The following is a 21,154-nucleotide window of genomic DNA, read 5'->3' as shown; positions in this document are numbered from 1 at the left end:
CACCTGACATCTTTTTTCTGGTAGAGCTACTTGTAATTAAGTAGGAACAATGTCAGCAATTTTGAACATTAGAATGACTGAATTCTTAACATTTCTAATGATAGTGTCTTTAGAGCAACAGTATTGAATTGGCCCAAAGACAATAAGGACAGACTGTACATGCTGAGCATGATGTGTCAGACAGTTATGTACGTTACTTAGTTCTCAGAAGAGTAGTCCCTCTTACTACAGCAGAATACCTCATGTTGTAAGTCATTCATAAATTAAGTTTCTGTGGAATAAGAGCATCCATTTCAAAATGCGTCAGTGATAAGCAAAGCCAGAAATTATAATCAAGCTTAATAAAATTTGGAGTCTGAATAGCTAAAGCCCCATACTATTCTGTAAGGAGAGGAAAAAAAATACATACAGTTTGACCAAATTTTTTGGTCAGAAAAAGAGATGAGAGACAGTTTGTATGCCAAAATTTATACGAACAAATTAATCCTGCTGTGTGTTGTGAGGGAACCAATCACTCTATACCTTTCCTTGTTTGTAAAGTTTGGGTGGGATCTTGCCTATTCACTGGCTTGGCAAGAGGGCTAAAGCTGCATAAAGATTTAAAAAACTCATACAGCCCAAGGCGAAGGGGATGCTGAGGACATGTAAAAGACCGACTTTGGACAGTATGTCCACAAGCTTGAATTAACAAGCACCCAGAGATGGCAGTGGGGATCAGAGTGACATGTCAAGACAGGACTAGAACAACAAGTAATGCTCAGGCTCAGAGCTGCCCGAGGAGGCTGCTGTAATTTGGCAGAGAGTCTTAATTATGCTGAAAGTCTTTCTAGTTTCTCAGATAGACCCAGATGAAAAAGGTGTTTAAAAACTACCATGTTCCACCATTTTTTCAGCTTACATGTTCTGACCACTTGGTGATAGAGCACATTCTCTTCCTCACATCTGCTCTTAGTGAGAAGGGTTTACAAGGTACTATAGTATGCATTGGATTTTTCTTATGCAAACTCCATCAGGCTGCATATTAGATTAAATAATATTTTCAATAAACTAAAAGGGAAATATTATTTGTAGTTGAGGATATTGTGATAGTTAATGTTTGCACAGGGCTTAGAAATTGGTATTATATTTATCATTCAGATGATGAAGGTATTATCACATTTGAGTTTGATAGAATTTGTTTACTACTGATAAGAGATCCTCCTGCTGTGTATGCTGCTTTTGATAAATGAATGCTTGTTTCCTGGTGTATGTAACAAGTGACAATATGTCATCATGTTAAGGTTTATCCTTCCTTCAGATGTTTTCAGTTGGTTTCAGCATAATCTGATGACTGAATATCCTCCCTTTTCATCCACATTTTGAGTCAACCCACACTCAATTAGCATGCCCTTTATTCAGGCTGTGGATGAAATTTTTAAAAAGCCACCTACATCCCTTTGAAAAAAGTAATGAGGACTACCCAGTCACATAAGGACTTCTGAAGATATTTCTGTAAATCTGGACAGTGATGGATTGGGTGCAGCTGTGACCTGCATGTGAGAAGAAAGGGTAGACAGTCAACACTGAGCTGGGAGTGCTAACATGGAATTAATGCAGTGTCTTCAAATTCAATCACATGGGTCAGCTCATCACCAAAGACAAAATGCACCAGATCATTAGGATATGGTCCTGTTTTCATAGTAGTTCCCAGTCTGTGTGGGATTCAGTTCAAATTTTGGATATCTAAGGCACAGAAGATGCGTTGCATTCATTGCGAGCGGCCCATTTTAAGAACATAGACAATTGGGAAGAGCTGAGAGGATGACAACAAGACTGATCAAAGGGTTGGAAGTGTGATCTATTATATCTCTTTAGACTCAAATGAGTGAAGTAACTCACGGAGATAGGAACATTGGCACAGAGTGCTTTTTGCATATGATATTTTTGGAGACTGCATAAAATTTAGACTTTTTGAGATGGATTTTAGATGGCATAAAATGCAATTAAGTAACTCATTTTAGGGAAAATTGGTGACAAATGTGTGCTTATCCATTTTAAAATCTTCCCTTTTAAATGCAGAAAATATATTAAACCTTAGGGTCGTAACATAGCTAATAGAACCAGGAAGCAAAGAATAAAAAATAAAAAATGACAATTTAAAAGTCCCAATAGGAATATTAATTGAAAGGCAGCATCACAGACAAAAGACATGCAGCTTTCCTCAACTGCCTTCAAATCATAGTCACTTAGACATCCAAGAACCCCAGTGCTCGCTTTGGTTTTCAAAAGCTTTTGCTTTCAGTCTAAAAATCAATTATGTCTTGAAAGGTAGTGCTTATGGAAGGTGCTGTATTTGAATACTTATATTATGGTTAGTTCTGCAATTAGTTGTAGGACTGAATTCGGTTAACTGCTTGTGATACAGGGGTTTTGGGATGAAGTATACCCTTTGTATTCCTCTGTGCATTATGGATTGTTTAATCTTTCTGAAGCTAGGCTATTTACTAACTTGCTATATGAAGTTGTTTACATCCAGGGTCAACAGGGATGGCCATGGCAGCTTTGGTACTTTGCAAGAAGACTTGAGTATTAAATACTCTGATCTGAAGGATATTCTGCTTCACAGTTCCAAGAAGGCTGTTTCAGATGCAGGAATCACACTGAGGAATTCCTTTGCTCAGGTTGTCCTCCAAGCCCATGTTTTGCTCTGCTGTTTTGATTTTGATGCCAATATTGAAATGCTTTTGATGCTAATGGAAGGACTCAGGAGAAAGTTTAACTTACACAGTGCTAAACTTCAGGTGCCTGTACTTTCCTATGAAAACCATATGCTAAGATTATGTACTGTTCAGATGGTTTCATAGTAAGCATATTTGGGCTTCTTTCCAAAAGAAACCATCAGTTTAAAGCTCTCTTCGTACATGCATTGAATTTCTACTGTTTCATAAAACAGCAGTACAAAGCATGTTATTGACAGTTCTGTTCTTGAATTCAGGAGAACTAAAATGAAACGTTGGGTAGAAATTCAGCCTTCCTTGCAGAAAGATGTTGCTAAGACCAATCTGCTAGACAAGGGAAAACACGGGTTTTAATTTATGAACTTTGCCATTTCTCAAGAAGTGTAAGGGTTATAACTGCATCTGATTAATGAGAAAAATTGTGCATCAACAGTACACCGTAAACCATTGTCCTAGGACGTCCCAAGCAGCTATGAACCTTGCGAACAGTTGTAGTAGAGGTATGCATCTCAGAAAATATAATACAAAATTTCACATTCACTTACTGTAACCAGATTACAACTTGCAATACCGGGAAATCAGTAGGTAAATTAAAACTACTGTTCAGTGTCTTTTTAACTTATTCTAAGGTAAAATTAAATTAAGTAAAAATATAGTGTTGATTTTTGAAGATATCAACCCATAACAACATTGCCCTTCACTTGTGTTGCAAAAGTAATTGTCCTAATATGATAAAATGTAAAGTATTCTTTGCTTGTTTCTGTTCTTAAATCAGATTTTTCTGCTTACTAGCCCATGAAGCCTGGCAAATTTAGCAACAGTCTCATTAGGTGCAATCATGTAATTTGTTTCATCGTGTGGAAGTTGCTATTTGAAGCTATGACTGTTCGATTTGCCTAATTTCAGTTACACTTTTTAAACCACATATTCTAAAAGTATGGCCTAGGAATTACCTATGGACTGAGAGATAGTGAGTCATCTGTAGATCATCCCAGGACCTAGGCTTCAAGTGGTCTCAAGCTGCAGCTCTGTAGCATTCATTGCACTGCTTGAATGTATTAAGCTACAAGGGTCATATAGCACCACATTTGGGTCTGTTTCTGGATGATGTGTGGAGTCCTAAAAAACAAATTGTGAACCACTGCCAAAACTATATGAAGAGAATACTTATCCTTTTTAAAAAAGATAATGGTGCACTATGGGCAATATGAACATTTTGAAGTTTAATTTCTATTGTCAAAGGTAAAATAAGCTTAAAGTTCCTTTGCATATTGACACAGGACCTATGCCTGCATTGACATTAGCATTTAGTCCAAAGCAGGAGTGCATGTTGTATTTTGTTGTTGTTGGTTTGGGGTTTTTTTGTTTGTTTGGTTTTTTTTTTTTTAGGCAAGGTTCCCAATTGTTCCTACTTACTGCACGTTGGTTCATGTTGCAGAGCAATCTTAGCTAGCACAGATGGGATCCTTTCAGATGAAACAGAGGATGCATTCTGGGAGCACTTGATGTATTCCAGCCATTAATTGTTACTGAGGTCATGGGACCAGGCTAGAGCTCTTCTGAAGTAATCCCACCGAAAACATGTGTACTGCAAACATTAGGTCTGTAGTATCAGCTGCTTCACTCTACAGATATGTTCCTGTTTGTGTCATTTACTACAGATTTTTAGGATCATCAAAGCAGTGAAGAAACAAATAATTTTTGCAGTGAAACAGATCCAAATTTCTTGCATTTTCCACATGAGATAAGGATTTCTGAATTCTGCCAAATGTTCAGTCAACACTTAATACATTTGTATTATCTCATAGGAAAATGTAATAAGGTCCTCTTCCTGAATTATTATGAGGAGTCACTTGTACTGCTTAAAGTCTTCATTTTTTTTCCTACCAAGCCATCAAGTAAATGACTTTTTATCATTTCCTATTTAACACATGTCGTGTTATCACTTCGCTGATTTGACTTGTGCATTTTCTATTTTGAATATAACAGGAAGCTCCAATGTACCGGAATAGGGGAAAATTTCATTAAACAGGTCTATTTCAATGTTGGCTTTATCTCATGAATTACAATATCCGGTTGATGAGAAGTGTATTATTTTATTATTGCTGCTGCAGCAACACCAAAAATGTTTTGAGCTGCCAAGGAAAGGAAAATCTCTCAGGTGCATACTAACAATAAACACCAGTATTGGAGGATTAAGCTTGAAGAGATTTTGCTTACATAAATTTAAGAACACTTTTAAAATTGCTTCTACTTCTATAAACTTATATGTATTTGCACTGAATATTCTAATTCTATACTAAACCTTCTTGATCTTCTTTGTGACATGCTTTTATGATGAATTCTGTACCATAACAAAGGTTAGTTACAATCCTATGTGCCTTCTGCACCAGAACTTTGTAAGCAGGTTCAGGGTGCAGGGTCTTGCCACTGTAGAGAAACTAGTATGTGAATTTAGTCCTTATGGAGAAAAAAGATCTCTCATTTCATATTCTCCAAGGTCTAATTTAGAAAGAAAAAGGAAAACACACAACACATTGCACTGTAAAAAAGACCTATAGGGTAATTCTTAAAATGTGGTGCAGTTCTAAATAGTGCACTTCTTTTGTGCATGAATCATTCATTACTGAATACTGCTAAATTTAAGACAAATAACAGGATCTTATATATGAGTTGAAAGATATTTCATATTTTAATCTCATTTGCTTTTGGTTTTGCTATTATTGTCAGAGAGTTGTTTTATAAAATGGTATCAACTCTAATTCACTAAAATCAATATTTATTTAATTTTATAGTGGCATTAAACTTCCAGACACCAGGAGTACAAATGGAATTGCAAGATGGAAAATTCCTAGACAATGGTGGTTGTGGCTACATTCTGAAACCAGAATTCTTGAGAAATCGCAATTCAACGTTTACCCCACACAATGTGGGAAGATACAGTAAACCAATGTCTCTCTCAATAAGGGTAAGCTTTGTTAATTGTTGGTTTGTTCCATAAAATATGGAAACAAATGTTATGTAGCTCAGACCTATTTGTTATCTGTTATTGGTTTCTCATTTTAACCCCATTCCTGGTTGTTGGGAAGTTTAATATTGTTTTTTAACAATGTGTTAAAACTCTCATATAGTATCTGCTGCTGCTTAGGTGGTTTCCCATCTGTAGTTCACTTACGTTTGCTAAAAATATGTAGGTGTTCAGAAGTTACAGTAGTTTGTAAAAGTACATGATTTTTCATGGTGTTGTGTACAGAAATATAAATATAACTTGCACTGTGTCACAAGTGTAGCTGACAAAGGGCCTTAGTTACAATAGTGGGGACTGAACTCTGAAAACTCAGAAACTGAATGTGTACTTTTGGTGTTATTTTCTTTAAGTATTAGAAATATCACATATGCTATTATAATGGTAATTGACAACTGGAAATGTTTAAAGATACAATAGGAAGCTTTATGCTTCTTTTAAGTTTCATTATCTTCCTATGCATACATAAAAGACTATTTCTCATCCTAAAATTATACAAATAAGTGTAAAAAAAGGGGATGAATCAATCAGCCTTTGAATTATTTCTACTTTTCCCAAATTAAAATCTGATTTACTTCTTAAAAATATTAGAAATACATGTCATTTAAACATAATGGGTTAGAAAAACCCTTCTTTTGAGGTCAAGTAGATGTTTTATAATTGTTCACTAGTTAGAAAACTAGCTTTTCCCAATGAAAAAGTGCTATTTCTGATTACACAGTACACTACTTGCATAAATGCTATTTAATTAGCATACAATTAATTTATAATTGCTATTTTGTTCCTTTCAGAGAAATAAATAATGGAGATAAAACATCAGCTAATAACAATTATAAAATACTTGCATAATGTATACACATAATCAAGAACATTTTAGTGTCCTAACAGTGGGCATACCAATTATGAATAGACATTACTGGGTGATTTCAAGCACCCATGCATATACTTCAGTTATTTTAGCCCTTACGTGTATAAAGCTGGAGTTAATTAAGATGAGGAGAAATCCCCAGTTGTAATGCAGGAGACAGACAAAGTCATTGACAATGGGAAGGAAATCTCTGAGTTTGGAAGAAGTTGGAAAAGAGAAAGGCAGCTTTTTAGACTGAGGACATCATAGACTAAGATGACAGGCTGGGTAGTGCAGGATACAAAGCAGCAATGGCATCCCACCAGCTGAGGGACTGTAGGGCACAGAGAGCCCCATTCATAGAGTCAGCAGCAAAACCCAGGAAATGATGGTTGAAGACAAAAAGAGTCAGGAGCACGAGTCAAAGGAAAAACAGTTTCTGCTAAAGAAGAGTTACTAACTTCATGAATGGAGAAATTACTTAGCAGAGGGCAAAGATATAAAACATCTGGGGTCAAATCTGTGTGACTGGGAATGAATGAATGAAGAACATAAGTGAACACAAAAATCACACAGGGCCCGATTTTACTGAATTCAATGTCCTTCTTAACCTGATGTGCCACAATTCCCATTAACAAGCAGCATATAGCCTTTGAAGCAGAAATACAAATATTCAAGGTATTTCATACGGAAACTTCTGAGCCTACCATGTTATTTACTACTCTCTCTGCATGTCAGCTTCACCTTGGGTCTCAAAAATTGATTGGATTTATGGATTTGGGTCATAGTGTGCTGGAAAGAGCTCAGTCTTTTCCCACCCTGTGGGAGACTTAAGACTGGATCTAGCAATGGAGTAAGAGTGGAAAGCAGGACTTGGCCAATGGTGTGGCTGAATTTTCATCATGACATTCAGGGTGTGTCAATGAACCTCCCCTGCTTCTAAGTGGGCAGTTCATCAGTGCTTGCAGCTTGCAAAGCTTTCTAATGAAGGTAGTAGGTATTTTCTAGGAAGAAAGGGGATAGCATCAGGATTTGTTAAGCCGCTGCTCTACAATGTTTCAGGTTAGAACCTTTCTTGGCGCAAGGTGTTACAGAAAATACCTAAGCAAAAGGTGGAATTTGTGGGGGTTTTCTTGTTTTGTTTTTTTGGGGTTTTTTTTGGTTTTTTTTTTGTGGTTGACAGGGGAATAAGAATCTGTATCATGAGTTTTGATGCTTAGTCTTGAGAGCTGGATCATAAGTCATATCTTTCACCTAGGCTTGCAGGCTTGTATATCTCTCTTGATACATTCCATACACTGATTTCTAAAAAGCAGATTACTGTACAGATGGTTATTCTCTCCTAGGTGTCCTGAAATACAGATAGAAAGCAGACAAATTTGTGACTTACTTTCATAAATCCTTTCATAGGCTGGGTGCCAGATTACAGGGCAGTCTGAGGCAAAATTTCCAGGTAGCTAACTAAATTATGGAGAAAAACATTAGGGAGCCTACTAAATGCAGAGGTTTTATGTGCTACTGTGAAAGAGAAGGAACACAGGTGAGGCAGGCTGATACATACTCTGTAACACAATGCTGATGTCATCGTGGGTGTTAGCGTTTGTCCACTGGACACAGCTTTAATAGAAATTCATGAGCTTGATCTCAGAAAATGTAAAAATCCTGAGACTGATTCCTCCAACGTTATTATTTTACATGGTAAAAAATTATAATTTTTATGGCTGTTTATTGAATAAAAACTTAAATCGGAAAATTATTATCTAAAACATGATATCAGTGGTTTTGGTGGGGGGTTTTGTGTTTTTTTTGTTTGTTTGTTTTGTTGTTTGTTTGTTTTTTTTTTTTACAATGAGGCTGGTGAAACACTGGAACAGGTGGTTGCCCAGCGAGGTGGTAGGTGCCCCATCCCTGGAAGTGTTCAAGGCCAGGCTGGATGGGACTCTGAGCAACCTAGTCTAGTGGAAGGTTTCCCTGCTCATTGCAGGTGCAGTTGGACTAGATGACCTTTAATGGTCCCTTCCACCCCAAACTATTCTATGATTCTATATGAAATTAGCCAAGAATTAAATTAAATGGGAAGCACCATATTCTTAATTTCATTGGTTTTAATATGTATTTTTGTAACAGTTCATGGCTGGTGTATGCTTCTTACAGTAGATTCTTATGGAACAATTAGTTTTTACTGCTATGGCTACTATGTAAAGCTCATTCTTACAGTTTTCTCAATACATTATAACTTTAATTTTCCAGCTCATCAGTGGTCATCAGTTACCACCCAGTAACCTGTCGAAGACTAACAAAGCTGACCCTTTAGTGCAGATAGAAATTTACGGTGTGCCAGAAGATCAAGTGAAAAAAAAATCTAGTGTTATAAAGAGCAATGGTAAGCATCAGCCTTATTCTCTTGACTGTGAACAAAGCACAATAATATTTTATAAGGAAGTACCATTTTTTCATCCCAAGAAGTTGTTATGTACTTAGAGACTGCAATTATTTCTCTCTAGAGTAGGATCTTCTGGCACATAATCTGTAGCAGAAGTTCATGCTATGTGCCGTTTTTGTAGACTAGTAGGACCCTGGATGGCAGCTCAGCCCCACGTAGCTACTTGCTCGCTCTCCCTCAGTGGGAGAAGGGAGAAAGTTGGAAGGGCAAAAGGGAGAAAACTCTTGGGTTGTGATAAAGACACTTTAATAGGTAGTGCAAAAGCTGCGTGTGCAATCAGAGCGAAATAAAGAATGCATTCACTGCTTCCTATTGGCAGGCAGGTGTTCAGCCATCTCCAGGAAAGTAGGGCTTTGTCATGTGTTACGGGTACTTGGGAAGACAGACACTGTAACTCTGAAAGTCTTCCCTTCCTCCTTCTTTCCCCCAGCTTTTTTATGCTGAACATGATGTTATATGGCTTGGGGTACCCGTTGGGTCTGTTGGGGTCCCAGCTGTGTCTCCTCCCAACTTCTTATGCACCCCAGCCTCCTCGCTGGGATGGGGAGGAGGGGGTTGCAGCATGAGAAAGAGATAATTCCTTGACTCTGTGTGAGCTCAGCTCAGCGACAGCTAAAACATTGGTGTGTTATCAACAGTGTTTCGGTCACAAATCCAAAACATAACACCATAGGTGTTGATAGGAGAAAAATTAACCCTATCCCAGCCAAACCCAGTACACTAATTGGTAAATTTAAAGACATTTTTTTCTGAAGAAATTTCTGTGACTTCTTCACTTACTTCATATGAAGTTTCTAGTAGGACTAGTCCCTTAATTGCTTAACGGGTGAAGTGTGGACTCTTCGTAGTTGTCTTCGAGCATTCCCTCACCTTTATCATACAGATCTTCTTGATGTCTCAGACTAAAAGTTCCCTGTGATCTCCCTTCTTCTGTGCCTCTGCCTTCCATTTTTCCTTTTTCCTTTTTGTAGATGGCTGCTGTTTTAAATCTGCCTCTGAATTTCTTTGTTCTCTGTATGAACATTGCTCAAGACAAAGCACCCCCCCCCTCCTGTTCCACATCCTCTTCTTGTATTTTTAGTCAAGTTATCGCTTTACTACCTTAATGTATTTAGCTCCTGCCTCATTTCCAACACTGTGAAAGGAGAAGCTTTTGCAAAACTGTGAAACTGGTATGGCTATAGGAAAAATTTAAGTTGAGCAGAAGGTCTTAACCTGGCAATCGTTGTCCCATTTTGCGCTCTTCTGAGAGACAACACCAACTTTCTTAGGCTTTTGATTTACATTATTACTTAGCTAATACATGACAAATCCTTAGAAGGGGCTGGCCTGCATGCTGTAGGGAAGTCCCAAGCACGCTCTGTTAGCTTCCTTCTGAGAGCTTCCCTCTGACAGTTTTAACTTAATCTATACAAAAGATGTGACCTATATACCATTGCAGTCAGTGGGAGTCTCATTATTTATTTAAATGGGCACAGAAATCTAGGGAAAAAGAACAAATCTTTACCAGTTCAGACTAGTGATAGCACATAGAATAATTCAGATATTGAGTAGAAAAAATGAAATGGTATTTTGATACTGTGTATTTTCTTTTTCGTTAGCTTTGAGCCCTAGATGGGATGAAACTTTCTCTTTTACTGTCCAAGTTCCAGAACTGGCACTGATACGCTTCTGTGTGGAGGATGAGATATCTCTGGTTGCAAATGAATTCCTTGGTCAATACACTTTACCACTGCTGAGCCTGAGTAAAGGTAACATTTTTGTGAGCCATCTATAACAGCTCAAAAAATCTACATCATTCCAGGTTTTTATCATTATTGTAGTATTGACAAAGTACAGCATTATATTCATTTCCTAAAGGAGAATTGTAAAACCATACCTAAAAATGGCACTCTAAGTCATTGTAGTCTCTGAATGCAAATCCACAGTATAGAAATCAAAAGAATATTAATGACAGTTAATTATTCCTACTGCAGTATTCCATTCTAGATAGAAACTGCTCAGACAGTATTTTTAACTCATTATAATAGCAAACAGGAAGAGAGATTAGTCAGAACTACTATCAAAGTAAGAGTTTTGTGTATTTTCTACTCAGGCTCAAAACCCAATACAAGCCAGATTAAAACAAAATGAAAAAAACCCCAAAACCTCAGGTAACCTATCTGCACCTTTTCGGAGTGGAGAATGAAGAATATAAATTAAGCAAAATATTTATGGTATTTTTCTTAGTAGTGTTTCTTTTACTACATCAGTATAGCTTCTGAAATCTTGCATGATTAATAGGCTGCACATAAAGAGCAGACACAGAAGTCAGTAGGCCAAGGAGAAAGGCTTATGTGAAATGGCTGTTTACTATATTGAATTTCCAAAGCTATTTCTGACAAAACAAACAAACAACATTTATTAGTGAATGAAGATGTGAAGGCAAAAGGTTGGGCAATGTGCCTTTTTATTAAGCTTAACAGGGTTTTTAATGGCTTTTTCTTTCCAGGTTCTGAAGTCATAAAGCTGTTTGTGAATCTTAGCTGAGGTTGAGGAGTTACACAAGAACAAAGACATTACTGTTAAAGCAGACTTGCTTTTCTCCAATGTGAATTTTTACACCGATCACCTTTTACTTTCCTTTCATTTATATATTTCAGGATAATGAAAAAAACCACAAACCCCTGACAACTCACGATGTCTGAGACAAATTTAAATAGCAGACACTAAAACTTACATATGCTCGTAAAATCATCAATTTCTTTTTTTTTTTTTTTTTTGTTGTACAGTTTTTCAGTATGTCTCTAATGTGCCTGTATGATTCATTTCAGTCACAAATTGGGGATTCATATTTTGGAAAAGTAAAAGCATGCAGATTCTACAGGAAAGCTTTTAAGTGGAGTAATTAAAAATGCTAGGAAATGAGTGTAGGTACAAAAGCTATAAACACTGCCAAACACATTGCACCAACACCCACTTAATGTAAAAAATGCAAGATGCCATCAAGATGCTCAGAGGCATAAATGAAATGCTAAGAGATGAACTGACAGATAATATCAAAGTTTATTGCAGTGCTTAACATTGAGACCTCTGGATTCCAGATCTGGAACCATGGTTTTGCTTTAGGGGCCTAAGCACCCTAAATAGTGAAAGGGGAAAACAATGTGTCTTGCAGAGAGAGTCACAACAGTCTAGATTTCTTAGGAAAGAACTGTCTAAACCATGCTGAAGAGTGAGTTAGGATTTAAATCTTACTCTTCACAGTTCCAATTGCTTTAATCTGCACTACAGGACTATCCCTCCTTCCCTAGGATTCATAACCCTGAGGTGTCCCTGAGAGCAAGTTGCTTCCAAAAGCTGAGCAGTGATTACATCTTTTTTTTTTTCTTTGATAGGCAGTGGGACAAAGTTGTGCCATTGCCACCCTCTCCTGCGTTATCTCTTGAAAGGATTCAAATGTATATCATCACTGCCTGCCTTTCCCCAGCAGCAGCCTCCCACCTCAGTTGCAGATTACACTGGGGAAGAATGCCTGCTGCCCACCTGTAGCAGTATTTGATTTTTTATGCAGTGATTAAGTAGGTATACTCAGAGGGGCTGAAGGTGAGAATAATTCCCTACCTGGGTGGTTAAAGGCAAGAGGAGGGGGGTCCTTGGTTACAGTCCCTGTCCCAACAAGTCTGCCCTGTAGAACTCTAACACAGGACAGGAATTCAATTATTACTGCTGTTATCACTGGATCAATGAATAGTTAATTATTTCATACAAATTGGAACAATTTCAATAAAAAAGAAGTTTTACTTCTCTCAGGACACTTTGCAGGCTATTCTGTAGGTAGGGGCTAGAACACAATCTTTAGAAATGAGTCTTAGTCCCTGGAGTGTATCTTTGGATAGGAAATAAACCAAGTCTTCCACATACTGTGTGCATGCTGTAAAAGTTGATCTCGGATGCATATTGCCTGGAGTCAGCTTTAACATCTGCTGTCCAGAAGCTGAACTTTAGATGCCAGGTGAACTTTTATGTTGTATAAAAGGATTGTTTTGTTTTGCAAGCAGGTAAGTTAATTAAGTTTGAAGTTGAGTACTATAGCTTCTCCAAATGCTTCAACAACCAGATGAACTTGTAGTTTCTAGGCATGCTGGGAATCACTCATATGTAAAAAGAGATCTTAACAGACTTACTTAAGATGTCATGGTAGAAGATCTTACACTATGCTTTTTTTTTTTTCTGCCTCAGCTGGACAGTGCATTACTGCTGCAATACCATTCTTTCTTCCCTAAGGCACTATCACTGTTGATTCACAAGTTATTTAATTTGCTATCAGAATAATGCGTACAGCGCATAACATCTTTGGATGTTAAAATGTATGCTTTCCCCATGCTTAAATATCATTGGGCTGAAAGTCTTCAGTTTGAAAAAACACCACATTCTGAAAGACACTGGAGTTTTTCACTCTGTGTCCAAAAATGCCAGAATTAAAATACTGTATATGTAGAGGAGAAAACCAGTAGAAATGGGATTTGGGTTCTGTATCATTTCAGTTTTAAAGAGTTATTTAGAGAATCAGAAATTATGCTTTATTTGCATAGTAGATCATAAAACCACTCCATCATAATCTTTGTGTTTGTGTTTAATGCACTAATAAAGTGTCATTGTATTTATAGGTTACCGTAACGTTCCCCTGTTGTCCAAAGATGGTGGCAATCTTGAACCTGCATCACTGTTTGTTCATATCTGGTACTATTAATGATGCTCTGCAGTAGCAGTTGTTCTGGAGGATAACACCCCGCTCAATAAAGCAACGTCACTAGGCTTGCAACAACCCAGTGGTCTGTTTTCCAGAGCGGCATGTTCTCAATGATTTTGTTAAGCTAATGGGACTTCCTGTGTGAGTAAATGGTATCCTGAATAAGTAATGGTTACTGACATTGGCCCTACCATTACTTAGAACTAATTCATAAAGACTGAAGGTTTTTTTGACACTTTTAAAATTCAGGTAATTTCAAAATTATGATTAATTACTTTGTGAGAATAATAGTCTAATATTTATGATCTGAGACTGCAAAATTATAAGCATATTACATTGACATTTTTATTTGTATTGAACAAAATTTCTTACCATTGTATCTTTCCAAGGGAACAGGAAAAATTACACACACAACGTAAATTTTTAATAACAGCAGCTTCTGATTGGGCTATAACTCTTTAATGTCCACTGTAATTTTGCTACCTGAAAAAATAGTTTTGAGAAAAAACCCAGCACTTAAAATGATAGGATGATAATATTGGTACCTTTTCTTAGCCTAGTCTTGAACATCCTGCTGCTAAAGAAAGGCAAATACTTCACAGACTGATTTGTAAAGGGCTAAGTTCCTCATAGCAGCAGGAAACTCAGCATACATCTTACTGTGAACTCAGGAAGCACAATGCTTTGAAGTGGACTACAAGAATTTTAGAAAAGGCAAGGGTTGATTGGGTGATTTAAGATCTCTGAGGACAACTTCTTGCCTGAGATCTTGCCCATAAGACACAACTTTCCCATCTTCCTTACAAAGCTGAGGTATTGTTCAGCTTCCACAGGACTATATCTACTCAGTTAATTGCAGACTTGTTACTCAAACATGGCTTTTTTTAAAAAAAAAAAAAAAAAAAAAAAAGTTAGGTTTCTTTCTTCAATACCAAACAGTATTGCTTATGTTTGCAGACAGTTCTGACAATATTATATTTTAATGCTTTTTTTTATTTAATGCCATTTTAATGGTATTTTATCTAATGGTGCTCTAAGATGGAAAATCACCACATGTAGTAAACAATGATTAGAAAATGTCACAGGAAATAACACTATTAGAAAATTGCATTATAGTTATAATAAGGAAACGAAGACAGTAGACTAAGAAGAACCTAAAATCGATATTAAACTGTAAGGTCAGGTAATTTGATAACATTTTAAGCTGACCTCAATGTGTTTTCTGTGCTTGAGTGACAGGTCACTTGATTCTTCACCCAGGAGACCCTAGAATCTAAAATGTTAAGACTTACTGATCTTTGTAGTGATCATATCTGTATGCCAGCCAATATACCTTTCATGTGGTAAATATTTTATAGCTTTTTTCAGCTCTGAAGTATACTACTAATATTAATATTCAAGCAGAGCTCCCCCCACCTCCCCTTATTGAGGAGGAGTTTAATTTCCCCAGGCAATCTGGTGTATCTATTCTCAGATAAAATCTGACCAAGTGACACAGTCAATTGGTTTGATGCTGAGGAAAAACTCCAGCTTATTTAGTTTCCTAAATAATGTTCCTAGTCCCATTTCAGGAGCTTTATACAACATTACCTTCTGAAGACTGATTTGTGAGTGTCCTTTGGGAGAAGGTGGCAATTATCTTCAGCTTCTGGCATTATTATCCCTCTGTTGACCACTTTTCCACCTGGTAGGACAACTGTCAGACCTACTTAGTATATGGTAACTTAAAATTTTACAGCATATCAGATCACAAATCAACACATCTCCTGTGCTTTAAAAATATGCCCTTGGTCCTGGAAAGGGGTGTGTGTGTGTATATGTCAGCTATGTGTGCGTAACAGGCTGGCAATAACGGACAGTTCATTATGGCTGCTCACATGCTAAATGTTTAAAGATGTGCTTAAGTGCTTCCTCAATTTAGGTAAAAACGCTTTGAAGAACAGAGTCCGTAATTAGCCTCAGCGAACTCAAAGGAACCACTCACGTTCATTGTTTAGTATGTGTATATACATTTTATAGCCCTGAGGTCAATGCATGTATTGACTTGATTACCTTACGCAGCATAACAGTGCAATGTGGTAAGACTGGTGAACAAAGATTCCGTGTAGCATGATCTTAAATAAATACCACACTGAAAGCTCACATTCAATATGTTTTATTTATTTGTGACTATTAGCTTTTCCCTCCTCCTTTCTCCTCACAAATCACCAGTTATATCTGCTTCTTGGATGTCAGAATAAAAGAAACAATGACATATCTTATTGACAAATTAATATCCTGGACTGAATGCTACATTATATAAAAAGTTAAAAGCACACCAACATACACTGCACAAAATGTATAAAGTGCAAAGCTTTTAAGCTCTTTTTTAAAATAAGGTATTGATTGTATAAGATTTAACATGAAATTTGCTAGACATCTGAAATGTATTGGCAGCCAGGGAACCATTCCATGGTTCTCTGGTGAAATCATCATATGCAGTGGGGTCATAGCAGATGCTGATAAATTACACCACTATCAGCATTGTTTCAACACAGTCAGTGGAATTAATGGGCAAAGACTTGGGCCTCACACTTTGATGTGTACAGAATTTAGTATTTTTACAGTACTATTTAATATGAACAAACCAAAAATCTTTATTGCCATCGAAAGAATTTCCTGCATGCTGCTACAAGTTCTTAGCATGTGATTTCTTAAACTCATACTGAGAGGAATTTGTTGCAGGAAGATGGTAGCAATTTTAAGACAACAGCCTTATGATTAGAAATGTTAAGGTGTGTGATCAGCAGATGACTGCATATTCTCAAGGGCAACTGAGACAAAATGTACCATGGGGAAATGGGATAAAGAAACATTAGTGGATAAATAATTGAATTAGCTTAGACAACATTTAAATTACACTGTTTCCCAGTGGATACCACTTTTCTTCATTTAACTGGACACTGCTCAGTTGAATGTTAACAGCTCCCACAAATGTTCCTTTGCTTTTCACAACAAGCTTCAGTATACGGCCTTTGAGCTCTGTGACTTTGTCATACACAACCTGAAATAATATACAGTGAAACAGAAAAAAACATATGAATTTGTGAATCTATTTGATAGGCAAAACACTTCTATACAGCATTCAGGATGATGTTTATAAATTATAAACTACTAGCCACAAGCCAAATTCACTTCACGTAGTGAATTTACCTCAGAAATATATTTGACCTTATGTAGTTTATATAAAAGTGATTCTGCCAGTTTAGGCTTGTGAAATCTGATTACCAAGCATTTGTAAATAAATCTGAAACTTGTATTGCACAATGCTTGAGAAAAAAAACAGGTACATATAATTTTCCCCATGAAAATTGAAAATCTAACTTAAGCAGAGGTTTGAACTCAATGTGAGGAAATATCAGCTCCTTCGTGAACTTCACCAGGGAATGATAATATGGTTGAATTTCTGGAGGAGAGGTTCAGATGGAGGGTGCTCATCATAGGCATAAGATAGGTAATTCTGTAAAAGTGTAGGTTATTATAACTTTTAAATATCTTTCCATAGCAGATAATTTGATAAATGGTATTGCAAAAATCAGGAAAAAAACCCAGGAAAACAGTTTTGATGTCAATTTTTTTTAACCTATGTATATTGTATTTGTTACGTGTTCCTTAGTAGTGCCTTAAAGCAACTTTATGTTGGATTGATATGTCTTATAAAGTTGTATCACATCAATGCACAGTATCTCGGAATTTTTTTCTCAGTACTGTACCTGTGATTAAATCTTGTGCTACATACCAGAATTAAAAAAGATCAAGCCAAAGCAAAATAAAATTTTCTTCTAATCAAGACTTCCGTAAAGTTTCATAGCTGTTCTAGATCCAACAAACCCACACCTTAAAAGAGATAATTATTTTCCTTTGAAAATTGTCTGTATAAATTTTACTATTTCAATATAAATAATTTTACGCATGATTCTGGATGCTAACTGTATTCAAATGTGCCTATTATAAAACACATTTTTTAATGGAATCATCAAATATTAAACATGACAGAAAGCTCAGCCCACTTGGTAGAAGTTGTAGATGTGGAACATCTCTGGGATTGGACCCAATTTAGCAAGTAGAACTTTGTAAATTTGGATCTTTCTGTTACTCAAGAAGTGCTGTTAATAGTTCTCAAATTAAATGAGACAGCTTGCTTAGTATGTCTTTAGAAAATTACTAAAACCTATAGCTTTTAAAATATCCTTGAAATTACCTTAATACTATGAGAACACAGAGACGTTAATTATGAAATGTTAATGGTCTATGTTCTGAGTTTAAAAAAAAAAATACGGAGTGATAGGCTAACAAGAATGAGCTGCATTCAGAACAGATTCCTATGTTTCAGTCTCTGCATTAATCAAAAACTACCGAGTGAACTGCATGTGGGTTGATAAAATGTGAAAGAATGCTCTCAGCTAGTTTCAGGCCTGAAAGGTAAGCTTTGTTAAGAGGAGTACACTTAATCTAAAATTTGTATGGCTGGAAATGTTTTTGCTATTTTAGTTGCACTGGAAAATGCTTTAAATTTTAATCTCTCTGTGCAGTCTAAAAAGCAAAGGCAGTGACACGCTGTCACTTTAGGAGAATGGGAAAGTGAAACTGCCTAAAAGGCGTTGGCTGTACAACCTGCTTGGATTTACTGTGCAATCTGAATGCAGTCTATACATGTGGCACTGCTGAGGAAAAGAGAAGTCAGGCTGAGCCCCCTCTAGCTTGGAGCTCTGCAGGTTGGACTGCCGAGTCCTCTCTGTACCGCCAGTTATAAGAAGCAGAAATGGCCATGGGAGTCATCCTTCAGGCAGGGATAGAGTTTATAAAGGCTCAGTCCCAGCAATGTTCCTCATGCTGAGTGGCAACAGAAAGGTGCTTCTGAACTTCACGGGTGGACCCAGGAGGCAAAAAATTGTTGGTTCTCCCAGACAACCCTAGCTGGCCTCAGCTGCCCACTCTGTGGGACCACAGAGTGATTTTGTCTGCACCGCAAGCTGCAGGGATGCCGCCGCGAGTGTCAAACAGAGAGGACAGCAGGCTTCCCTGGGGGCAAGCACCAACAGACAGGGCACCGAGCTCTCTGGTGTAGGGGTGTAATCGGTGCTGTGGGGATGAACAGCCTCTGTCACAGGTTGGGGGGGGAAGAAAAACTTCCCACTCGCTCTTTTTAAGTGGCTTTACCAGAAGGATCTTACCAGGGAGAAACATTTCCTTTTCCATTTAGAAACCTTTGGAAATCATAGTTTGGAACAGCTGTCATGAAAGTCACTCTTGGTGCTTTTCGGTTTTGATGTTTGCTGTGCCTATTTCACCAAATTGTATGTGAATTAAAAATTCCCCAATGGCTTCTCCTCACCAAAATCAAAGTGAAATGATGAAGAAAACCCCAAAAGCAAGGACAGGGACAGTAAGCAATAATATAATTTAAAATAAATCTATGATTTGATTACTGAAGTGATACTAACATCACTGTAGAAAGGTGCCTTGTTTCTTTGCCAATACATTAAAGATATCATCTTCAGCTGTGCTTTAAATCACCAAAAAGTGTACGTAAATTTTAAGAGCTAAGAAATCTTCAGTACGGTGGATCACAACAGGCGTGAACTGGGGTAATGAACAACTTTCAGTCTTTGGACAAAAAGAGGCTTTGAGCAATGAAAGACCTTACGGTGCAGGGTGGGTGGTTTTCAAATGATCCCAGTAAACTGTTTCTAAAATGGTATTGCAAATTCAGCTGGAGCAAGGTATATAACATCAGGATGTAGGGACAGAAGAAAAGTCTGAAGATAGCTGAATTAGTATGTGGATAAAACAAATGCCACTTGCCGGAATTTCATAATCAGAACAGTTAAATCCTGAAATGATTGTGTACTGAGAATATTTGTCTCCCATTTATACAGCTAGATTAAACGGAGGTGAGTTATACATGGCCATGCAGCAAATCAGTGGGGCAGTTAGGGATGGAATTCAAGTATTCCTGGCTCCAGAAAGAGAAGCACTGTTGACCTACAGGAGTCTAATGACATTTTAATTGCAAATGCGGGACAGTTGCTTCTCCTTAGGTAGCCATGGCACAGTTCCTAGATTTGCTTTTAATTGTCCAAATTAGCTTTGACGCAAAGTGCTGGAGGGAGCGGCTGGGGCTCCTGGTACTGATCCCCTCCTCCCCCTCCATCAGGCTTGCTGGGACTATGCTGGTTGTTGCAGGCCAGCGTCCCCTCTGCTCCGAGGGTAACTGCAGTAACACTAACAGACTGGTGGGGCCCAGGTATATTTGCTCACATTTGGCTGCACCCCAAGAGCAGGATGGAGAGAGTTCCCTCTCGTTCTGGCTTCATTATGGCAATGCACCCTCTGCTTTGGCTGGGAGGTTTGCTCATTTCACGGGTGCGCGTACATGCAGGCACTCAAGAGACAAACTGAGGGCAACTGAGACCTTGAAGCATGTCTCGGGGCAAATGCTACACATATGAGCAAGTCCCCACTGCAGTTGGTTCTGGTCATTGCGACTTTTCTTGGCAAGAGTTTAAACTTAAATCATTCAGATTTATTTTCAGTTTTTTTACTTACTTTGTTTTCACTAAACTACTCTGGAACCTCCTGAGTAAGTCTTATTTATTCCTAACATAAGCAGGTATGTTATTCTTTTTACACCACATTTCATTTTTATGCGTTCTTTCTCCTCTTCTTCTCAACCATGATTTTTTTAATGCACTGTTATACCAGCGTAAATGCAACCACCTCCAAAAAAACAAATAAAGGAACAAGAGAAAAAAGGAGCGCTTGTTAAAAGCAACTCTAAAACATTTGGCATAGTTCATTCTATTGTCAGCCCTCCTGGACTTTCACGTCTTTACTCTCACACACATGAGTAAAAATCAAAAATAAAATGCACTTTTGCAAGGCTGATAATTTGCTGTAGGCAGTCATAAGCAATAAAAGTACAAAACTCAAAACAAAAATACCCAAGAGAAGAACATTTCAGAATTTTCTCATTCTCGAACACAGAGAGAAATTAATATACAGCTTCCTTCCAGCCATTTGGCTTTAATAAAAACTTATGAACTCATAAAAAAGGCTAGTACATTTCTGTACACAGCATTTTGGACAGTAACTAACTTAAAAGACAGCTGACTTATATTTTTAGTAGTTTTTCTTCCCTGGGGCAGCTTCTGCCTCAGTCTACCAGCCTTGGACAGAAAATGCATACAGAATGATGTCACATATGGAAGAACAGAGCTGCTAACAGCACAAGCATCGGGTTTGAAATGTCCAAGTTCAATGGAACCATATGTCCCCACTGTGATTAGCAGTTCTTGGTGAAAAAGATTGAGCATCTGTGAAGAAGGCTGCAAGTTTCGAGTAACGGATA

General features: G+C 37.3%; 2 protein-coding genes across 2 annotated transcripts in view; one reads left to right on the top strand and one right to left on the bottom strand.

Annotated features, from left to right (window-relative positions):
- The window catches only part of PLCZ1 (phospholipase C zeta 1), a 58,934-nt gene extending 43,383 nt beyond the window's left edge, over positions 1 to 15,551 (top strand). Inside the window, exons 10-13 of the mRNA XM_069807826.1 lie at positions 5,513 to 5,685; positions 8,840 to 8,972; positions 10,634 to 10,783; positions 13,682 to 15,551. Of these exons, the coding sequence (XP_069663927.1) occupies positions 5,513 to 5,685; positions 8,840 to 8,972; positions 10,634 to 10,783; positions 13,682 to 13,764 (539 nt within the window). The 3' untranslated portion in view covers positions 13,765 to 15,551. The remainder of the gene's footprint in view (positions 1 to 5,512; positions 5,686 to 8,839; positions 8,973 to 10,633; positions 10,784 to 13,681) is intronic.
- Positions 15,552 to 15,903: 352 nt separating this feature from the next.
- The window catches only part of PIK3C2G (phosphatidylinositol-4-phosphate 3-kinase catalytic subunit type 2 gamma), a 208,427-nt gene continuing 203,176 nt past the window's right edge, over positions 15,904 to 21,154 (bottom strand). The window contains exon 34 of the mRNA XM_069807825.1: positions 15,904 to 16,807. Within this exon, the coding sequence (XP_069663926.1) occupies positions 16,655 to 16,807 (153 nt within the window). The 3' untranslated portion in view covers positions 15,904 to 16,654. The remainder of the gene's footprint in view (positions 16,808 to 21,154) is intronic.

This window comes from Haliaeetus albicilla, chromosome 19, assembly GCF_947461875.1.
Source record: "Haliaeetus albicilla chromosome 19, bHalAlb1.1, whole genome shotgun sequence".
NCBI lineage: Eukaryota > Metazoa > Chordata > Aves > Accipitriformes > Accipitridae > Haliaeetus > Haliaeetus albicilla.
Note: the sequence above shows the minus strand (reverse complement) of the source record. Positions and strands in the feature narration are given on the sequence as shown.